At 41.3% G+C, this 22,500-nt stretch overlaps 1 protein-coding gene across 1 annotated transcript in view; it reads left to right on the forward strand.

The window, feature by feature from the left end:
* Positions 1 to 22,500, forward strand: part of SORT1 (sortilin 1) — a 71,386-nt gene that overhangs the window by 6,113 nt on the left and 42,773 nt on the right. The window contains exons 2-6 of the mRNA XM_073542467.1: positions 7,985 to 8,041; positions 10,297 to 10,370; positions 15,251 to 15,353; positions 20,808 to 20,972; positions 22,427 to 22,500. Of these exons, the coding sequence (XP_073398568.1) occupies positions 7,985 to 8,041; positions 10,297 to 10,370; positions 15,251 to 15,353; positions 20,808 to 20,972; positions 22,427 to 22,500 (473 nt within the window). The remainder of the gene's footprint in view (positions 1 to 7,984; positions 8,042 to 10,296; positions 10,371 to 15,250; positions 15,354 to 20,807; positions 20,973 to 22,426) is intronic.

The raw sequence follows: 22,500 nt of genomic DNA on the forward strand, positions 1-22,500 counted from the left end.
GGCTTTTAGAGCAAAGCACCAGCCAAACGCTCATCAGTCTGACAGCTCTTCTTCCTGTTTCTTTTCCGAGCCATTTGCACATGTACTCACTCAATGGCGGGTGGGAAATCTTCAGATAACAAATGATTGGGCATTCTTAAATCCTATATGTCCCCTTTTTTTTCTGAAATCTGCCGTTAAGGAGAGCCAGGACTCGTTACACGCTGGCTAATCGTCAGGTTTGGAGGATGTTCTTCTAACTTGTTTAGTCACTCAGTCTAGATACAGGTTGAACAGCGAAGTCTTTGTGCGTCTGTGTGATTCACACCAGAAATTGTTTCACTTCTGACTTGTTCTGCTGAGACTTCACAATAAACTGAGATCCCAGCAGTCTTAGATGACCCAAACCACGCACTTTTCTACTTCTTCCACCACACATCTATGAGGCTTGTAAACTTGAAGTGGAAATGGAAGACAAAAAACTGCTTTTGTTAGGGGACGTTCATATGGCTTTTCTTGGAAGGATTTTTCCGGGTAAAAATACCCATTTAAAAAAAAAAAAAAAAAACACACTCGCTAAAGGGTATGTCCACATTGTGTGTGTTTTTTTTTTTTTTTTTTTCTGGCAGATTTTGCCTGGAACCAATCTGAATAAGCAGTGCAAGAAATGAACATACTAAACAGCAATGTAAAGACGACATTGCTGTGCACAAGATAATTTTTTTGTTACTACTGTGAGGTAGCGCTGTTATTCAAGTAGGGGATCACTCGCTTAGCAGCCACAAAACCAGGTCCGGCAAAGGTTTTCCATAAACAATCATCGTCCATGCAGTTTATTTAGCATCATGAACCCATAGAAGCAATAAAAAGTTCATATAACAGCATAGCGTCCATGACAGAGTTCAGCTCTGTAATCCCTGTGGTTACACAGGTTATGCATACACATGCTTTCTAGCCTCAGTTATCTCACCCACGTCAGGGTCACTCATGGTTCCTTTAGCATGCTGCAGACGTCCATTCCCTCCAGAGAACTATCAGGCACGTGCAGCCATTCAGCACAACATTCACTTCACATGCTGTTAGCCAGGAAGCCCCATCTCAGCGGGACCTTCCACACTGGACCAACTGGGTCCCAGCATTCACCACATGTGACCTACCCTGGCCACCATGTATGGTCCGTAGCCACGCCCACCAGGTCACATGGCTATGACCTCATCTCAGGTCCTTGACCCATTCACACACTTTTTGCAATAGCGTCCTTAACCCCTTCACCCCCAAGGGTGGTTTGCACGTTCATGACCGGGCCAATTTTTACAATTCTGACCACTGTCCCTTTATGAGGTCATAACTCTGGAACGCTTCCATGGATCCCGGTGATTCTGACATTGTTTTCTCGTGACATATTGTACTTCATGTTAGTGGTAAAATTTAATTCAAATAACTTGCGTATATTTGTGAAAAAAACGGAAATTTGGCGAAAATTTTGAAAATTTCGCAATTTTCCAACTTTGAATTTTTATGCCCTTAAATCACAGAGATACGGCACACAAAAAACTTGATAAGTAACATTTCCCACATGTTTACTTCACATCAGCACAATTTTGGAACCAAAATTTTTTTTGTTAGGAAGTTATAAGGGTTAAAAATTGACCAGCGATTTCTCATTTTTGCAACACCATTTTATTTTTACGGACCACATCACATTTGAAGCCACTTTGAGGGGTCTATATGATAGAAAATACCCAAAAGTGACACCATTCTAAAAACTGAACCCCTCAAGGTGCTCAAAACCACATTCAAGAAGTTTATTAACCCTTTAGGTGCATCACAGGAATTTTTTTGAATATTTAAAAAAAATGAACATCTAACTTTTTTTTCACAAAAAAATACTTCAGGTTCAATTTTTTAAATTTTTATTTTACCAAGGGTAACAGGAGAAATTGGACTGCAAAAGTTATTGTGCAATTTGTCCTGAGTACGCTGATACCCCACATGTGGGGGTAAACCACTATTTGGGCGCATGGCAGAGCTCGGAAGGGAAGCAGCGCCATTTGACGTTTTTGGCTGGAATTGAGATCGGACACCATGTCGCGATTGGAAAACCCCTGATGTACCAAAACAGTGGAAACCCCCCACAGATGACACCATTTTGTAAACTAGACCCCCCAGTGCTTCACAGAAGTTTATAACGCCCGGGCGTGAAAATAAAAAATTTGTATTTTTTCCACAAACATGATCAATTAGTCCCCAATTTTTTTTTTTCCCAAGGGTAACAGGAGAAATTGAACCCCAAAAGTTGTTGTCCGATTTGTCCTGAGTACGCTGACACCCCATATGTGGGAGAAAACTACTATATGGACACACGTCGGGGCTCAGAAGGGAAGTAGTGACGTTTTGGAGTGCAGGCTTTGATGGAATGGTCTGCGGGTGTCATGTTGCCTTTGGAGAGCCCCTAATGTACCTAAACAGTGGAAACCCCCACAAATGACCCCATTTTGGACACTAGACCCCCCACGGAACTTATCTAGATGTGTGGTGAGCACTTTGAACCCCCAAGTGCTTCACAGAAGTTTATAACGCTCGGACGTGAAAATAAAAAAATCATTTTTTTCCACAAAAACGATATTTTTGCCCCCAATTTTTTATTTTCCTAAGGGTAACAGGAGAAATTGGACCCCAAAAGTTGCTTTGCAATTTGTCCTGAGTAGGCTGATACCTGATATGTGGGGGTAAAACACTGTTTGGGCGCATGGCAGAGCTTGGAAGGGAAGGAGCACCATTTGACTTTTTCAACTCAGAATTGGCTGGAATTGAGATCAGACGCCATGTTGCATTTGGAGAGCACCTGATATGCCCAAACAGTGGAAACCCCCAATTCTAACTCCAACCCGAACCCCAACACACCCCTAACCCCAATCTCAGCCCTAGCCCTAACCCTAATGGGAAAATGGAAATAAATACATTTTTTTAATTTTATTATTTTTCCCTAACTAAGGGGGTGATAACGGGGGGTTTGATTTACTATTTATGGCGGTTTTTATGTTTGGCGGCTGTCGCACGCTAAAAGACGCTTTTTATTGTAAAAATAGTTTTTGCATCACCACATATTGAGAGCTATAATTTTTCCATATTTTGACCCACCGAGTCATGTGAGGTCTTATTTTTTGCGGGACGAGTTGACGTTTTTATTGGTACCATTTTCGGGCACGTGACATTTTTTGATCGCTTTTTATTCCGATTTTTGGGACGCAGAATGAACAAAAACCAGAGTTTCATGAATTTCTTTTGGGTGGTGCGTTTACACCGTTCCACGTGCGGGAAAATTGATAAAGCGGTTTTATTCTTCGGGTCAGTTCGGTTACAGTGATACCTCATTTAGGTCGTTTTTTATGTTTTGTCGGTTTTATGCAATGAAAACTATTTTATATGAAAAATAATTATTTTTGCATCACTTTATTCTGTGAGCTATAACTTTTTTATTTTTTCGCTGATGATGCTGTATGGTGGCTCGTTTTTTGCGGGACAAGATGAAGTTTTCAGCGGTACCATGGATATTTATATGCATCTTTTTGATCGCGCGTTATTACACTTTTTGTTTGGCGGTATGATAATAAATCATTATTTTTTGCTTCGTTTTTTATTTTTATTTTTTAAGGGGTTCGCTAAAGGGGTTAACTAATGGGACAGTTTTATAGGGTGGGTCGTTACGGATGCGGCGATACCTAATATGTGTACTTTTATTGTTGTTTTTTTTTTTTTATTATTATTTCCAAAAAATGGATTTATTGGGGGAATATTTTTTTTTTTTTTTTTAATTATTTTAACACTTTTCTTTATTTTTTTTTTTTTTAATTTTATTACATAGTCCCAGGTGGGACTTCACTGTCCTGTGACAGATCGCTGATCTGTCACATCACAGATCACTGATCTGTCACATCACAGATCACTGTGACAGATCAGCGATCTGTCACAGGCACTACTGCAGACTTCCTCATGCCTGCGCTTTGCCGTGGGGGGCTCAGGGAAGCACGGAGGGAGCCCCCTCCCTGCCGATGCTTCCCTTTAACCCCCAGTATACCGCGATCGTGTTTGATCGTGGTGTGCAAGGGGTTAACGTGTCGGGGGCGGTCCGTGACCGCCCCTGACACATTGTGCCGGGTGTCAGCTGTGATAATCAGCTGACACCCGGCCGCGATCAGCGGCGCTCACCACGTGGGCGCCGCTGATCGCGCTAGACGTACTATCCCGTCCCTGAGCATAGGGGCCCGGGTCCCATGGATGGGATAGTACGTCGGATGTTAGAAAGGGGTTAAACACACCCCCTGGGTGGATTTGTAGGTAACTGGGCTGTCCCGTCTCCCCAGTTACCTGGAGACTTCTCCCTGACACATTGAAACAACACCTCAGCAATATCACTGCTGATCAATACACACATCAGTCTCCATCTCAAGGCCACCCACCTTGAGATACATAATGGTCATTCATGAGTCTGCCATTCATCCTCTCTCCTCGGACATCCACACAGCGCCCCCTAACGGACACAGTGGTCACTACACCACACTACTTTTACCACTTTAGGGTTCGGAAATCGTGAAGCGATTAGAAGTAGTATGGTCATTCTTCAGGCACGCTAGTGTATAGCTTCAATTATGGAAAAAAGACCCCAGTGGCAGAGCTGCTGTATAACTGACTGCCAACTTTTTCCTGATGCGGTGTCCCATAGGGAAATCGCGGTGAGTGCCCGTGTCTTAAAGATGGGTAAATGGATACCCTTTGGGTTTATTCGGTGAGTGTCCAGAGCAGAAACTCTCAAAGTTGAAAAAACACAAGTTTTGATCGGAGATTTTCTGCTCCAAAACCTGTGGAAAAAAGTCAGTGTGAACGCACCCAAAGGGTATGCACAGTCTACCTGAAAAGCCACAAAAAAGTCAGAATGAGCATGTGCACAGCAATGTCAAAACAACTTGCTGTACAATATTTATCTCACTTTTCTTAAGCTTCAATTCCGTAGTTAAATGTGAAGCTTGTTTTTCAAGAAGAATTCAATAATTGCCATGTTGTCAGTTTTCCTCCTATGTAGGGGGGGGGGCGTGCCACATTTTCCCACTGAAATGAATAGGAAGCTGATTCAAAAAGTGTTTGAAGAGTTTTTTTCATGTGGATTTTGGAGCTGAACTTGCTTCAATATCAATGTTGTGAAAAACTCTGTGAACATAACTAAGTGGTGGTATGTCCAATTTCTTCTCCCAGATCTTGAGACTTTGAAAATACAGGTACATCTATAGGGGTTTGTGCCACCTGGCAAAAGTCCACACGGTTTTATTCCAGATTGCCACAGTATGGCGTGCGGTTCTTTGCCTTGCTGCACAAAACATTGCGTGTATGGACACCTTGTTCATTCGGGGGGCTCAATATCAGGTACACTGTATACAGAGGTGATATACAGGACTGTGTACTCTCACCTCCATTATATTGGGGAGGGTTTCAAGTGTCAAAGCTCAGTAGAAATCCTCCAGTGAAGTTAGATTTTACAGCTGCCTATTATACTTTTGTTTTTAACTCCTCCATAGAGATCGTTCTGATCAGTAACTCGCATATCTGGTTTTGCAAGTGTTATATAACCGGCTTAAAGCCAAATGACCTTCCCTAGAGCACTCACCCCTATGGCACTTCTTGGATATGTTCTCATTTCTGCATACACGGTGAAAAATAAGAATTGTGGGGGCTGTCAGTGATGGGTACTATATGGGCTGCTATTGTGCAACTTGTATCTGAGTGCACACACATTGCAAGCCGTAACATACCGACAGCCTGTTTATAGGTTTATTGAAGACAAGCACAATGAGCTCATTTATAGCGCTAGGAACATAACAATACCTAGACAGTGTGTGTGTGTACATGTATACTGTATGTGTGTATGTACACACAGTTAGGTTCAGAAGTATTTGCAGTGACCCGATCTTCGGTATTTGGCCTCTGCATGCCACTGTTTTTTATGGAAAATGAAACAACTGAGACACAATTGCAGTGTAGACTTTCAGGTTTCATTTAAGGTCTTGAATGAAAATATCCTGTGAAACGTTTGGGAATTGCAACCATTTCCCTAAAAAGCCTCCTCATATCAGAGGCTCAAAAGTAATTGGCCAAATTAACTTTACCATAAATAAAATGTTAACTTTTAATACTTCATAGAGAATCCTTTGCAGGTAATGCCTGTCTGATAATCTGGAAGCCATGGATGTCACCAAACGTTGGGTTTCCTCCCTTGTGATGCTTTTCCGGATCTTTACTGCAGCTTACTTCAGTTGTTGCTTGTTTGCTGGTCTTGAGCATGTGAAATGCGTGATCAATGGGGTTGAGATCTGGTGATTGACTTGGCCATTACAAAATATTCCACTTTTTTGGGCACAGACTTATGGCCATATTTCTCGTGCGGAGATCGCATCGCATTGCACGGACTGATTCAATACCTCTCCTGAGCGTGAAAGTGTGATGTATTTCTTTGCAGCTGTCACGCTCGGGTCAGGAGACCCGACTGTCAGTCCTAGGATTGCAATGCAATCCTCCTTTGAGAAATACGGCCATCTGTCTGCCCTCTTAGCATTAAACTGCGAGGTTGCTTTTGCAGGGTAATCAGGGTGTCCATTACTAACCTCTGGGCTTGATGTCAGCGACCATAAAACAGCTGACATCAACCCTAACCCTATTAGCCCACTTGCCACCGCAGCGGGCAACTGGTAACAGCGAGGCTAAGCACCAGATTTGGCGCATCTTATGGATGCGACATTTCTGGGCAGCTGAGGGCTGATGTTCTTGGCCTGGAAGGAGGGCCAATATCCCTGGCCACTTCCCAGGCTATTAATATCAACCCACAGCTGTCTGTTTAGCCTTTTCTGGTTAGAAATTATAGGCGGACCTTACGTCTTTTTTTTTTTTTTTTCTTCCTGAGGTCCCCTTATAGTCTATATAAACATCTGTGAGCTGTTATTAAAAGACTGAGAACCCTTTGGGATATTGGCTCATTTCCCTGATTAACATCTGCCCCCAGAGGTCAGCTTTCTCTCTGCTGGTTATGAAAATTACGCCGGCGCCCACAACATTTTTTTAAAATTTTATTAATACACAATGTACACAGTGTGCTGAATATAACTTCCTTCATTGTTGCGCTGATGTCAGGGAGACCAGGCGACATTGGTTAGCGCTTCCTTCAGCACCCGGAGCCTGACAACAGCGCAAAGTGTACCGCTTTTCCCAGGCACTGGTACGTGGTACAGCATCGAGGCAATAGAAATGCGGGGGCTTCGGGCTTTCACGTAATGTCGCCGGAGCCCCCCACGTCACCAAGCACTGCCGAAACCGGCATCAGGTTGGGATGGGAGCGAAAACATTGCCCGACTCCTGCTGCCACCATGCTAACTGTAAGTACATTCTGACTATAAGACGCACCCCCGTTTTCCCCCCAAATTTTTGGGGAACAAAGTGTGTCTTATAGTCCGAAAAATACGGTAGATGCTCTCCCCTCTCATCACAGTGGTAGTTATACTAGCAAAGAGAGGAAGTGGTTGTACATGACATTGTTTACCTGGTAGCTATGTTTCTTCACTCCTCTGTTCTCTATGAAGAAGCCGCTGCCACACTGCTCTGGTGGCGCCTTATCTTGTTGAGAACAAAAGGGTTGATAGTCCATAACTGGATGAGCCGGTTCATTATTTCCTCTAACTTTATTTTAATACCTTTTTAGACTGTTGGACAAGCCCATTGATATTGAGTGGCTCAACGTCTTTTGGCGGATCACACAAATTGTACTGTACTAGGGTCTAGATGGGCAGGAAAGGAGACAAGGCAATCTGCTGGGGAATGCAGTGACTCTAATGCTGTGTATTTAGTGAGAGAAAGGAGAGCTCAAAAGAATTGTAAAAGTTTTTAATGCAGGAGTAAAATTTTGGGCTCCAGAATTTCAATCCTGCTTTTATATAAATCTATATCCTTTTCTTTTATGATCCAGGGAACATTTGATCCAAGTGGAGAGCTGTCTTTGGTCTGGGTTGGAGACGAAACAGGTGTAAGTAACTGAAGCTTAATGTTTAATTTAGCGCTTATATAGATGCACATTCATGTATTGCTTTCCAGTTGGACTTGCACAATATAGGAAGATTAGATTGCAAGCACACATACAATGGATGATAATGGATCATGGCTAAGGTGCAAGGTGGGACACTTGCCTGGGCGCAGGGTGAGCATGTGTGGAGATCTTTCCTTTTCCCAAACTCTCCTTCCTGTATTCCGTAAAGGAATACTCAGAGTCAAAATGTATTCCCTAGCTATAGGATAGGGAACAAACTGACTGCTGGATGTTTTGGACATAGAACATAGCTCGGGATCGTGAGAAGGTGGCTCATCAGAACACTTTTTCGAATAAAGCAAAGTTGCTCTTGCCCCACCTTTTACTCCAGTTGGAAATGGCCAAGTACTGTAGTTTGCTTTCTCCAGCAGTCCCATAGACAATGAGTAGAGCAGAATGTGCAACTCCTCACCATTCAAGACAGAACTTTGTAGAGCCAAGCTTTCTGGATGTAGGGTCCCATTCTCAGGAATAATGGGGGTTTCAGTGGTCAGACTTCCAATGGATTGGGGGGAATACGTTTGACTATGGGAGTATCACTTTAAAATTAAAGCTGCTGCTGGATCAGCATGGGAAAGGGATCTTGGCCAAAGTCTCTGTCCTCTGCACGTCACTGGTCATTTTTGCACTGTTGGGAGTGGTCCATTATGTGATTCTGTGTATAAATGAGTTTGTAATGTATGTACAGTACACAATCATACTGCTATACTGTATGTGTGCTGTAGTGGTACTTTAGGTGCTTTCCGCATCTTTTTATTTACATTTTATGGGGCAGAGGCTCGAATTTTCTACTTGGATTGCATTTTCAAGTCCAAGATTCTCCTAAATATAAAATGCTATGAAGCTAGTCCTCAGTAGACCAAAACTTGGTAATGAAAGTTCATATTTAAACAAATTAATACAATACACTACGGCAGGGTAGAAACAGGGGTAAATGCCAAAATTGGGCTAACAAGTCAGCATATGGCACAGCCCGTCATGCATTTCGTACCTACCTCACTCCTCTTGGAGAAGGGGACGTGCGATGTACCGTACTTTGGGACTGTGCCAGATGCTGCAGTGGTGCTTTCTTTCTCAAGGCTTAGATCTTCTGTAAATGTTATTTTATTGCGCATCTATAATAAAATACTGTCTGCGTGTGCAGAATGTTCTCCGGCTTATTTACTTTTTGTGGGCTGTGCTTTTCCTTAGTTGGGAATTCTTTAGATCATATGATAAAGCGGGTGTGTGAATTAGAACCTACTGTCCGAGATGGCAGCACAACATGTCACCTTATGGCACATTTATCATACACTTTCCTTCACACTGTGGAGACTCTGAAACTAGGGTTTTTTTGAAATTAGAAATTATTTCTCTAAAGAAAGACTTGCTGCTTCAATTATACATTTAGCAGCATCAGAATTAATAAATTAATATTGCTTTCAGTTCTAATGGCAAATGTCAGGAGGACCAATACTATGATCTGAATTACAAGCTGCACAATGTGACAAAGTCAAGAAAACCTATAACTGTTTTTGACCATCTTTTTTTTTTTTTTTTTTTTTTTTTTCTTTTCTCCCATGGACACAGCTGTATAACGTTGCTTTTTTGTTCTTTTTGTGGAGTAAGTTGCATTTTTCAATGCTGCCTTTGTGTGATACATAATTTTATTCTTTTGTATTTTTTTTTTAGTGGGAATAGACAAAAAACAATAATGCAATTATTGGGCAATACTTTTTGTGCGCTTCACTATTGAGAATATATAGTGTCTTATCTTTATTGTAAGTTATTTCGATTACAGAGGTACATAAGTTTTATGGGTGTGGGTTTTTTTCCCCCCAATAGGTTCAAGTCCCCCAGGGGAACTTTTTCTATCTTGACTTGAGATCGATATTTTTTTTTTTTTTTTAGCCTGTATGTCTGGAGCTTTCCCTATGTACAGGTTAAGCATACACTTGATCTGACCAGGGTCTTCCAATACAATATTTCAGCATGCAGGCTTGATTATACAGAAATCAGTTTACAGGGAAGAGAAGGACTGGGGAATACCCACTGAAATCTGAATCTGCAGCACCCCAAACTAGAAATTGACATTGATTAAATGTTGCCAATTTTTTATTACTACATGTGAATAAATACTCTTGCTAAATAACTCACATTTAAAAAAAGAAAATAAAAAAAAGTCAATGTATAATTATTCCTTTCCCCACCACTAGGTTATTCTTGTGCTGACAACTTATCGGCTTCCTCTGATTGTAGTTACCTACGGGCAGTCAAAGTTGTACAGGAGGTGAGTAAATTGTGTATAGTAGAACTCTCTGTGGTCTGTACGTTGTGGTTGGCTGTAAGCAAATTCTATAATGCTTGGTAATTTCTGTTGTAGTTATCTGAAAGTTCTGCAAGGTTTAAGTGACACTTATGTGACTTTATTTGATATTCATATTTCCTATAAATTTGGAAAATTTTGAGTATGGAGTCAATATTGGTGAAAATAGAAATATACATGGGCTTGGGCGAGAAAAGCATAGGTCTGACAGAAGGACAACCTAGAATCAACTAGGAAGCATGTTTAAATCCTCATTACTAAAAAATATCAATTATTGAAACAATTTAAAATATACAAAAGAATTCATAATCAATAATAGCAGGAAAAGCAAGTACAGGAACAAGACAAAGGTGGGTACACCTGGATATAATTAGCCATTGATCAACATCATAAAAGTGTGTGTGTGTGTGTGTGTATATGTATATATATATATATATATATATATATATATATATATATATATATATATATATACACACACACAATAACCGCATACTCCTTGGGGATACATATCATGAATACATGGATTAAAAAAAACAGTCCAAGCAAGATAAAGTATAAGTGCTAATGGACAAAGGAAATCATCAATGAGAAGATAAAGGGCATATCCACATATTATCCAATTTTATGGGTTATTATAAGTCCTATGCAATACAAACCCCTGGACGAAGCATTCTTTGGGAAACGTGCGTCGGGTGTGGTGGACACCTAGATATCTGCACTGCGGTAAATATGCATGGATTTACTTTATTTACATTCTTGCAATAATCTGGGTGGATCATGTGTAGCATGGTTAGGGTTTGTATTGCATAACATTATGTCCTATGACTTATTATCCAATTTTATGGGTTATTATATGTGGATATGTCCTTTATCTTCTCATTGATGATTTACTTAGTCTAATAGCACTTTCAGTTTTTTACTTGGACTGTTTTTTTTTTTTTCTTTTTAAGTTTTATTCATATGATATGTATCCCCCAGGAGTATGCAGTGTATGTGTATACATTATATAAATTATAATTTTATAGGGTTGATCCATGGCTAATTATATCCAGGTGTACCCACCTTTTGTCTTGTTCCTGTACTTGCTTTTCCTGCTATTTATTATTGATTATGAATTCTTTTGTATATTTTAAATTGTTTCAATAAATGATATTTTTAGCCCATTTGGAGAAGTTTTTCATTTTGGTGCTTGTTTGATTCTTTTGCTTTTCTGTGGGCTTTTATTGTGGGATTTTTGGGTCCCTTTTGGTGTTATTAATCCTCATTACTGCAACAACGTTCTTGTTGGCTTTTCCTCAGACTTGTACGTCTCTAAGGCCGGGGTCACACCGCATTATGGCAGCCCGTTTAACGGACTGCATTACACCGCGGTATAACGCAGTCCGTTAACGCTGCCATTGACCCCCATTATGTGGCGCATCGTGACGCATGCCGTAAAGCGACACGCGTTCGCGATGTGCCGTCATTCACTGACGGAGCCTCGGACGCGACCTGCAGCGTCTGAGGCTCCGTCACCGCTAGCGCTGATGAATCATCAGCGCTAGCGGTATAGCATAACGAATATCGCGTTATGCTATAGCGTTAACGCAGCCCGTCAATGGTATGCGTTAAACGGGCTGTGTTAACGCAATGTGAACCTGGCCTAATCCTCAACTCTGCTGGCTGGTCAGTTCACCACTCCCCTCGTTCCTCTTCTCCTCTCTGTCCTTTCATGACTACCTATGCTCACTTAATGCACTGCTCAAAAAAAAAATTAGAGAATACTAAAATATCACATCCTAGATATCACTGAAATATTCTAGTCGCAAATCTTTATTACATAGTGGAATGCGATGCAAACGATAAAACCTAAAAATGATCACTGTAAATCAAAATTAATATCCCATGGAGGTTTGGATTTGGAATCATACTCAATCAAAGTGGAAAATCAAATTACAAGCTGAAGCAACTTCAGTGTAAGTGCCACAAGACAAAAAAATGAAGCTCAGTAGTGGATGTGGCCTCCACGTGCCTGTATGACCACCCTACAACGTCTGGGCATGCTCCTGATGAGCCAGCGGATATCCCCCTGAGGGATCTCCTACCAGACCTGAATTAATGCATCATTCAACTCCATGACAGTATGTTGGGGGAACATCATGTCTCGTTGGTGGATGGAACGATTCATGTTATCTCAGATGTGCTCAATTGGATTCAGGTCTGAAAATAGGCAGGCCAGTCCATAGTATCAATGCCTTCATTATGCAGGAACTGCTGACGCACTTCAGCCATATGAGGCCTAGCATTGTCTTGCATCAGAAGGAACTCCGGACCCACTGCACCTGAATATGGTCTCACAATTGGTCTGAGGATCTCATTTTGATACCTAATGGCAGTCAGGGTACCTCGGGCTAGCATATGGAGGGCTTTGCGGCCCTCCAAAGAAATGCTTCCCTACAGCATTACTGACCCATTATCAAACCGGTCATGCTGGAGTATGTTGCAGGCAGCAGAATATTCTCCACGGTGTCGCCAGACTCTGAGCACATGTGACAGACGTTACAGTGTGAACTTGCTCTGATCCGTGAAGAGCACAGCGCGCCAATGTCGAATCTTTCAATCTTGATATTCTCTGGCAAATGCCAATCACCCTATATGGTGTTGGCCTGTAAGCTCAACACCTAATTGTGGATGTCGGGCCCTCATACCACCCTCGTGGAGTCGGTTTCTGACAGTTTGAGCAGACATATGGATGTCAGTGGCCTGTTGGATGTCATTTTGCAGGGTTCTGGCACTGCTCCTCCTTTTCCTCCTTGCACAAAGGAGGAGGTAGCGGTCCTTCTGCTGGGTTGTTGCCCTCCTTTGACCCCCTCCACATCTGGTATTTGCTCCATTGTCTGGATATTGTGCTAAAAGACACAGCTACCCTTCTTGCCACAGCTTGCATTGATGTGCCATCCTGGGTGAGCTGCACTACCTGAGCAATTTGTCTCATGCTACTGTACAGTACCTCTAGGGGTGAGAGCAACGACAAAATGCAAAAGTGTCCCAAAAGAATGAGAACAGAGGAATGGTCTATGGTCACCCCCTGCAGAAACACAGCTTTATAGGAGTTGTCTTGCTAGTTGCCTATCATTTCTACCTGTTGTCTGTTGCACATGCACAATAGCAGGAGAAATTGATTCATAATCGGTGTTGCTTCATAACTGGACAGGCTGATTTCACAGAAGTGTGATTGATTTGGCGTTACATTGTGTTGTTTAACTGTTCCTTTATTTTTTTAGCAGTGTATTTCATACTGCAGACAATGATCTACAAGACAGCCTTTAATCTCCCAATAGTTAATTCCCATATCTTGCAAAAACATCTGCTTTGTTCCCCCCTGACATCATTGCCTAGATATATACTGTACCATGTCACCTAGTTTTTGAACTTGCTACCCCTCAGTGCAACAGACATTCTCACCTCATCTCAGGAAAGCCTACAATCTGCAATGACCTTGATCTAACCTTGTAAGCAGCCTGTACCTTTTCTCTTGTTCTCTAGAAGTCCACTGTGGATTGACCATGTCTGGTTTAACAAGTTTTGTCCCGTTTAAACTCCTGTTTAGTGCATTGTCACACAACTGCATATTCCACAACAAACTACACACAAGTCCTATTATACTAGGTGGCACTATTTACTTGGGCAATTTTCCAACATCACAGCAAACACATTGGCACAATCAAAGCCATCCCAGTCTTTCCCAAACGACACCCAGAACAAGTGCCTGCTAGTCAGCCAGCAATGCTTGTGGGGTTTTGGGGTCTTTTTTTTGCTTAAATCTTTATGTATGTAAAGGGAATCTATCTAACGGTGACGTTCTCAGTGATCACAGCTGTAACCAAACTTTATCACATCCCTGCCACTCTATTTCCCCCCCCCCCCCCCCAGAAAAAGAAAAAAAAGAAGGAAATCAGGAATTTCCACATAAGTGACTTCAAGTGAAGCAGGTTTCCTACTGTGTGTTGTGCTGAGGCTGTGCAGCGCAAGGTTCTGTGTCTGTGTGAAAGGTACTGTCACACTTAGCGATGCACCAGCGATCCCAACAACGACATAACCCGGTCAGGATCGCTGGTGCATCGCTAAGTGGTCGCTAGTGAGCTGCCAAACGGGCAGATCTCATCAGCGACATAGCAGCGGTCGGCGGTCGCTACTTACCTGTCAGACAAGGAGATGAAGACGTCCTCCCGCCCGCGTCCACTCGTCGCCACAGCAGGAAGCTGACGAAGAGCTCTCGCGCGATCAGCGATAACCAGGGAGGGAGCCGGTCGGAGGTACACATAGCGATATCGCTAGCAATATCGCTGCTGCGTCACAAAATCGGTGACATTATAGCAATATTGCTAACGATATCGCATAGTGTGACGGGGCCTTAAGAGCCAGGAACAGATTGTAATTGCATGATCTCACTCCCTGTGTTCCTTCTTGCTTGACTGTAATTATAGATGGGTCATTCTTAGTGGACGGTAGACGGCAACTCATAGCTGTAAAAATATATATTTGGTCATGAAAGTATATTCCATTTTTGTAAGTGTATACAATGGCAATCTAATATGCAAAGCTTGTTAAAATCAGTGACCACCTAAACTTCATACAAAAAGAAAAAACAAAATGTCTTTTGGGTCCTTGTATTCCAAATAGAACTAGTAAAATAACGACAGTTTCACTTTATTTTTTATCAATATTTGAGGAGATATGACTGAAAGATCTCCCGCACTCAGCTAAATCCTCCTTTTTGATTCTTACAAAGCCATGTAATATTGTGCGGCTTTTATTGTTCTTCTCGTTACTCGGTTTATTACTATTGTTTGTCCTTCCAGTGAGGACTATGGAAAGACATTTAATGATGTAACAGCACTCATAAAAGATGCATACATCCGCACAGACTTTGGTATGGGTCTCGGTCCTGAAAACTCTGGAAGGGTGAGTGTTTTGGATATTTAATTATTTTCTCTTCATATTTAGTATTTTTTTATAATGTGCTCAAAGGGTTGTAAGGTAATCCGCAATCATCTTCAAAGGTCAATTTGGCTTATCCTCAGACACCCACGGAGTGTTATCCCCTAAAAATCAGCTTGATCAACATCCCCTCCATTAAAAGGATTGTCCAGATAGATAAGGTTTTGTTTATTTTTTTTTAAATTTATTAAATGAGAAATGGATGATCATGAATATACTTAAAGGGGATATCTGGGACGTTATAAAAAAACAAAAAATGTACCCAAGCATGAACAGGCAGGTAATTGCAACTGTTGTCCCCGGCTCCTGCCAGAGATTCAGCTGCCTCTGCTGATGCGATGGGGCAGGACTTCTGTGATGTCATTCTGATTGACGGCTGGCTCCCCAAGTTAGTACGCAAGGATGCGGCTGTCAATCAGAATGACCTTGGAAGTCCTGCCCTGTCAACAGAGCAGGCTGGAAAAGATTTCACCGCTTTGTTGACGTGACATCAGCTGAATAGCCAGCAGGAGCGGTCTGTGACCGCTCTGTGCCTGGGAAAAACTGTGCTGGACACAACAAGCAGGTAAGTTGCAGTTACCACCTGCCTGTTAGTGCTTAGATGCATTTTTTTTTTTTTTTTTTTTTTTTTTTTAATAAAATCCCAGAAAGACCTTTTAAGAAAGGTGTCCATATCTGAAGGTATTTGCTTCAGGCCCGTCACTTCCATTTGTAGTTGCATTTGAATACAAGAGAGCCCTTCTTGTGTCGGCACGTGATCAGTGATGTGTATGAATGGGGGGCTGGCTGACTAGCTTATTTAAATAAAATAAAAAAAAAAAAAATTTAAAAATCTAAATATGAATTTCTTTTGTCCCTCTAAAAATAGAATAGAAAAGTAAACCTCTTTGATATCAGTGCATCCATAAAGTTCCAATCTATCAACATATGAAATGAACTAACCTGTATGGTAAAGGTCAAAGAGGAAAGAAATCCAAACCCCATAATTGCATTTTTTTTTTTTTTTTTTTAGAACAAGCCTTCGCACATGTTTCAGAATATACTGTTACAAATGCATTTAAAAATAGTATTTTTTTTACATGAGATGTATACAGTGCCTTTGAAAAACTATTCACACGTGAATTTTTCAACATATATTTTTTTTTCCTCATTACACTCACAAAATAAAATGTATTTTATGTGATCTACAAGCACAAAGTAACAAGTATTTATGACTTTTACACCAGCATCCCACTCTTCAACACCCTCTGGGTCATCAGAGGACCAGTTGCATGCTGCAACGTGTGAAAAATCAGTGAGGCCTCCCTAAATCGCTAATTGGGCAAACTGCTGAGAAACTGCTCTCCTTTCGCCAACATGCTGGTGGTTGAGCATCAGGACAACAGGGATGTCTTATCTTGACCACCAAACACCGTTACATCAGCTCCCATGTCACTGTACAAGTACCACAAGTCTCAAAGCCAGATTGTATCTTGGATTATAATAGAGCGACACCCCCCCAACCCGTGTACCTGTCAGATCAGGTCCTCAAACCATACAGTGCCATTCGAAAATCTAAAGTATGGTACAAAAAAATGGTGGTGCACATTGTACAGATGGCGCTCTGCAGGCAATACGGGGACCTTCCATCAGTTTCCGAGGGTAGTCATCAAGGCCCTAATGTTTTGGCATTCAGGAAGGTGAGGGTCCCAGTACTTCTGAAACTGATGGCGCCCGGATTGTCCCAGGTCAACAGCGAAGAAGGGAAGAACACAAAAAAAGGTGGAGTATATGCTCGAAGAGGGGAATCCGAAAATACACAATATACCATTGTGAAACCTGTCCTGAGAAACTTGGCCTTTGCATTTAAGGATTGCTTCAAAGCGTACCACACGTCCACATATTCATAAAATTGGTTTTTATCCTGTTGACACAGCACTCTTGTAATCTGCTGCACTCCGCATAATTAACATACAGCACCATGTTATAAATTCATATACCAGGGAAGCCAAAAGCATTGTTATCATTAATATAACTATGCCTCTAGATAATTCCTTGACAGGTGTAGTTTCCAAAATGGGGTTACTTGTGATGGATTTCCACTGTTTTGGCACATCAGAGGCTCTCCATACACGACATGGCGCACGCAGATCATTCCATCAAAGTCTGCCCCCAAAATTCTCACTCCTTTCCTTTTGGGCCCTTCTGTGCACCCAAACAGTAGTTTTCCACCACATATGGAGTATCGGCTTACTTAGGGGAAATGGTATAACAATTTTTGGGGTTCATTTTCTCCTGTTACCCTTGTGAAAATAAAAAAAAAAATTCAGGGCTTTTTTTGTGCTCATCACACGTCTAGATAAATTCCTTGGGGGGGCGGTCTAGTTTGCAAAATAGGATCACATATGGGGGTTTATACTGTTTAGGCACATCAGGGGCTTTCCAAACGCCTCACGGTGCGCTCAGGCCATTCCATCAAAGTCTGTTATTCCAACCGTCACTCCTTTCCTTCTGAGACCTGCCGTGCACCCAAACAGTCGTATTCCACCACATATCTGGCATCGGCATACTTAGGGGAAATTGTACAATTATTTCTAAGGTCCCTTTTTTCCTGTTACCCTTGTGAAAATAAAAAATAATTGGGGGGCTAAAAGATAATTTTTGTGGAGAGAGAAAAAAAAAAAAAAAGTGATTTTTAATTTTCACAGCTCAACGTTCTAAATTTTTGTTAAGCACCGGGGGGGGTTCAAGATCCTCTCCACACAGATAAGTTTCTAGAAGCATTTAGTTTCTAAAATGGGGTCACTTTTGGTGGGTTTCCGCTATTTAAGCACGTCAGCTCTCCAAACGCGACATGGCATGTGCTCTTGATTTCAGCCAATTTTGCATTCAAAAAGTCAAGTGTTCCTTCCCTTCCGAGCCCTGTCATGCGCCCAAACAGTGGTATTCCCCCCACATATGGGGCATCAACGCACTCAGTTGAAACTGGACATCAAAATTTGGAATCCATTTTCTCCTTTTATCCATGTGAAAATAAAAAAATTTGGTCTAAAAGTAACATTTTTGTGGAAAAAAAAGTTAATGTTCGTACCTTTTGCTTCCACATTGCTTCAGTCCTTGTGACGCACGTGAAGGGTTATAAACTTCTTGAATGTGATTTTGAGCACCTTGAGGGGTGCAGTTTATAGGATGGTGTCACTTTTGGGTATTTTGATTCATATAGACCCCTCAGTCACTTCAATGTGATGTGATCCTTAAAAAACAAAAAACAAACAAAATATTTTGTTGTAAAAAATGAGAAATCGCTGGTCAACTTTTAACCTTTCTATTATTTTACTATTTTGTGTGATATAACTCTCTGATTTAAGGGCAGAAAGGGCTGGGAGCTGCCCTTTGAAATGTTTAGTTGGAATTTGTGTAAAAGTTCTCACTAAACAAGTTCAGTGTGAATTTTTAAAATTGTAATTCACAACTCATCTACTGGGTGGCCAAACAGAAACATATAACGTGGGTATCTTGTGACACGAAATCATCATTCTTATTTTTTTTTGCATTGTCATCTTGCACCACACGTCTGTGTATATATGAAGAAAGGAGTAATTCTAGGTGAAGGACACTTATCTCAGATCCAGACAAGTTTCTTTACACTATATACAGCTTTGGCAAAAATTAAGAGACCACTGCACAGTTTTATAACTATCAGCTTCTCTACATGTCTGACAGCCATTCCATTCCAGTGTCAGTTGAATTCCAACCAGAGTACACCTCATTCTACTTAATGTGCTTCTGATTAGGTAATCACCTGAACCAAATCTTATTTAACGAAGGAAAGTATAAAAAAAAAACCCTGCTGTGGTGTTCACAATCCTCTTGCAATAGGACAAGCTAGATGACAAAACAAGTGCTAGTAATATCCCAAAAGTAATGGGAATGAAAAAATAACTTTTAACCCTGTCAAAGGAGTTGAAAAGAAAAGTCTTGAGTGAGGAAAAGAAGGGCTCAGTTCTGGCTTTACTAGCAGAGGGATACAGTGAGCAATCATGTTGCCTCCATCCTAGTCTTGCAGTTCATTACAGAAAGGTCAAGCAGCAGACATTGGGGACAACAAAGCTACAGACTGGCAGAGGGCGAAAACGACTCTCCGCTAACCGGGATGACCGTTATCTTATTCAAGTGTCACTCAGCAACCACAGGATGACATCAAGTGACCTACAAAAGGAATGGCAAATGGCATCTGTGGTGAAGTGCACGGCAAGAACAGTTTGTAACAGGCTCCTAGAGGCAGGGCTCAAGTCATGTAAAGCTGGAAAAAAGCCTTTCATCAATGAGAAGCAAAGGAGAGCCAGGCTGAAGTTTGCCAAAGACCATAAAGATTGGACCATAGGGGACTGGAGTAAGGAAATCTTCTGAGTCTAATTTTCAGCTCTGCCCAACACCTGATGGTCTAATGGTTAGACGGAGACCGAGAGAGGCGTACAAGCCACAGTGTCTTGCATCCACTGTGAAATTTGGTGAAGGATCGGTGATGATCTGGGGATGATTCAGCAAGGCTGGAATTCGGCAGGTTAATCTTTGTGAAGGACATATGAATCAAGCCGCATACAAGGATATCCTGGAAAAACAGCTAATTCCTTCTGCTCAGGCAATGTTCCCCAACTCTGAGGACTGGTTTTTCCAGCTGGACAATGCGCCATGCCACGCAGCTAGGTCAATCAATGTGTGGATGAAGGACCACCACATCAAATCCATGTCATGGCCAGCCCAATCTCCAGACCTGAACCCCATTGAAAACCTCTGGAATGTAATCAAGAGGATGATGGATAGTCACAAGCCATCAAACAAAGAACTGCTTACATTTTTGCACCAGGAGTGCCATAAGGTCACCTAAAAGCAGTGTGAAAGACTGGTGGAAAGCATGCCAAGATGCATGAAAGCTTTGATAAAAATTATGGTTATTCCACAAAATATTGATTTCTGAACTCCTCCTGAGTTAAAACATTAGTATTGTTGTTTCTAAATGATTATGAACTTGTTTTCTTAGCATTATTTGAGGTCTGCAGGCACTGCATTTTTTATTTTGACCATTTCTCATTTTCTGAAAATAAATACAAAATTTAGTGCTTGTAAATTCGAAGACATGTTGTCAGTAGTTTATAGAATAAAAGAGCAATTTACATTTAACTCAAAAATATACCTCTGAAGAGAAAAATCAGACAAACTGAAAATTTTGTAGCGGTCTCTTAATTTTTGCCAGAGCTGTATTTTGGTTAGTTTGTGATTTCCCTCTTTTCCGTCTCTCATATGGACAAATTCACCCCTTTTAATGTTTTTTTCATGTGTTTTTAGTGATGGGATCTTCATCTTTAAAGTGTGAGCATCCCAGACCTTTAAGAATTGTCTTTATTTTTCAGCTTTTTTTATTTATTTTTTTTTTTTTAGGTGGTTCTGGTAGCAGATGTATCGGGAAGGAGCGGTGGTGGTCGTATTTTTAGATCCTCTGACTTTGCAAAGAGCTTTATACAAACAGATTTACCCTTCCATCCCTTGAAACCTGTGTCTTACAATGCTGAAGATCCTAAATGCCTGCTGCTCATCAGCGTTCTGGTCAGTATTTTACATTTTGACTTTTTGTCAGCAGCAAGATGGCGACTCTAGCAGGGGTCCAGACAGCATTGAATTTCGAGCAGTGGGTTATTATTGAGGTCCTTCCAAAATAAGTAAAATTCTGAAATGTATATATTATATATGTAATTTTCTTTAAGCTAATTGTTGAATGAATTGGGCAATAATGGCTCAATAGATCAAGTCAAGTAATTTTCTGGTAACAGTTGTCCACTTTCAGAAAAACTTTTGTCCCTGGCTGTAGTATGTTGAAAACAAACAAACTTCACTTTGCTCACCATCCCCGGGTCTAGATCTGAGTCTCTGGCGCTGCTCCCAATATCTGGCTTTGGTTGCGGCGTTGATGTTCACTGATTGACTGTTGACCATGGTGTTAGCGCAGCAGCCAATATTGGACACTGGGCACAGCGCCAGAGACTTAGTCTTGGAATTAGGAAAGGTGATTAAGGTATGTGCAGACGATCAGTAAAGACTGCAGGTTGGACGCTGCGTACTTGTGCCCTGTCCAACCCACAGCGGCCAGATGTTACAGCATTGTGGATGGGATTTCAAGAAATCCCATGTCGACTAAGCATCCAGAGATGCCTGCAGCTCACCTGCGGAGACAGACATGCGGCACATCTCTCCGGACCGCAGCATGTCAATTTCTCTTGCGGATACAATGTATTGGACTCGTTGAATCCACAGGGTTCAGTGGACACATGCGGATTCTCCTGCATTCAGTAGACGCAGCGTTTTGGACGCAGCGAACGTCCAAAGTGCTGCCAGTTCCGGATCGTCTGCACATACCCTAAAACTTTTTTCAAAACACATTGCAGCTTTGGCTGAAGATTTTCTGAAAGGGGACAACAGATTTAATTGTTTAGCTAATAACAATATGATATTATATTTTTGGAAATCTGCAGCCACCTTTTATATGAATTTGACTAAATGCTGTGTGTGAACCCAGCCTAGGGGTATGTGTATATTGCGTCTTTTTCCGGCATGTCTGCTCTGGAGCCCACCTGGAAAAAACGCTTAAAAATGGTTAGAAGAATGAACATGTGCATTGCAATGTTAAAACAACTTGCTGGACATATGCTTTGTCTTTTTTTACGCTTCTTTTATCCACTTCAGACTTCAAAAGACATGAAGCTTATAAAAGAAATGGCCTGACTATACCGCTCACTATTTTATATATACATTTAAAAGATAAATACTGTATCTGCTGCAAGCGTTTAGATGTGGCTTATTTCATATAGTGCTAGCTAGCAGTGTAAGGATTATTTATGGGATTTTTCATTTGTTCACACTGACTTTGTTGCATCAGTGTCCGATAGATCCCTTTGAACTAGAATAAGTCTGTTGGGTTTCTATGTTTCTTGGGAACTTGAGTAACACTTTAGTCTTGAGTAACAACAGTAGTAAAATTTAACTTTTCTTCTTACTCTTTGCAGCATGATTTGTGGATTTCTAAAGACTTTGGAGAAACTTGGACGTTAATCCATAAATTTGTGTGTTCTGCCAAATG

This window comes from Dendrobates tinctorius, unplaced genomic scaffold, assembly GCF_039654945.1.
Source record: "Dendrobates tinctorius isolate UK_male_01 unplaced genomic scaffold, ASM3965494v1 ptg000127l, whole genome shotgun sequence".
In the NCBI taxonomy this organism is placed as follows: Eukaryota; Metazoa; Chordata; class Amphibia; order Anura; family Dendrobatidae; genus Dendrobates; species Dendrobates tinctorius.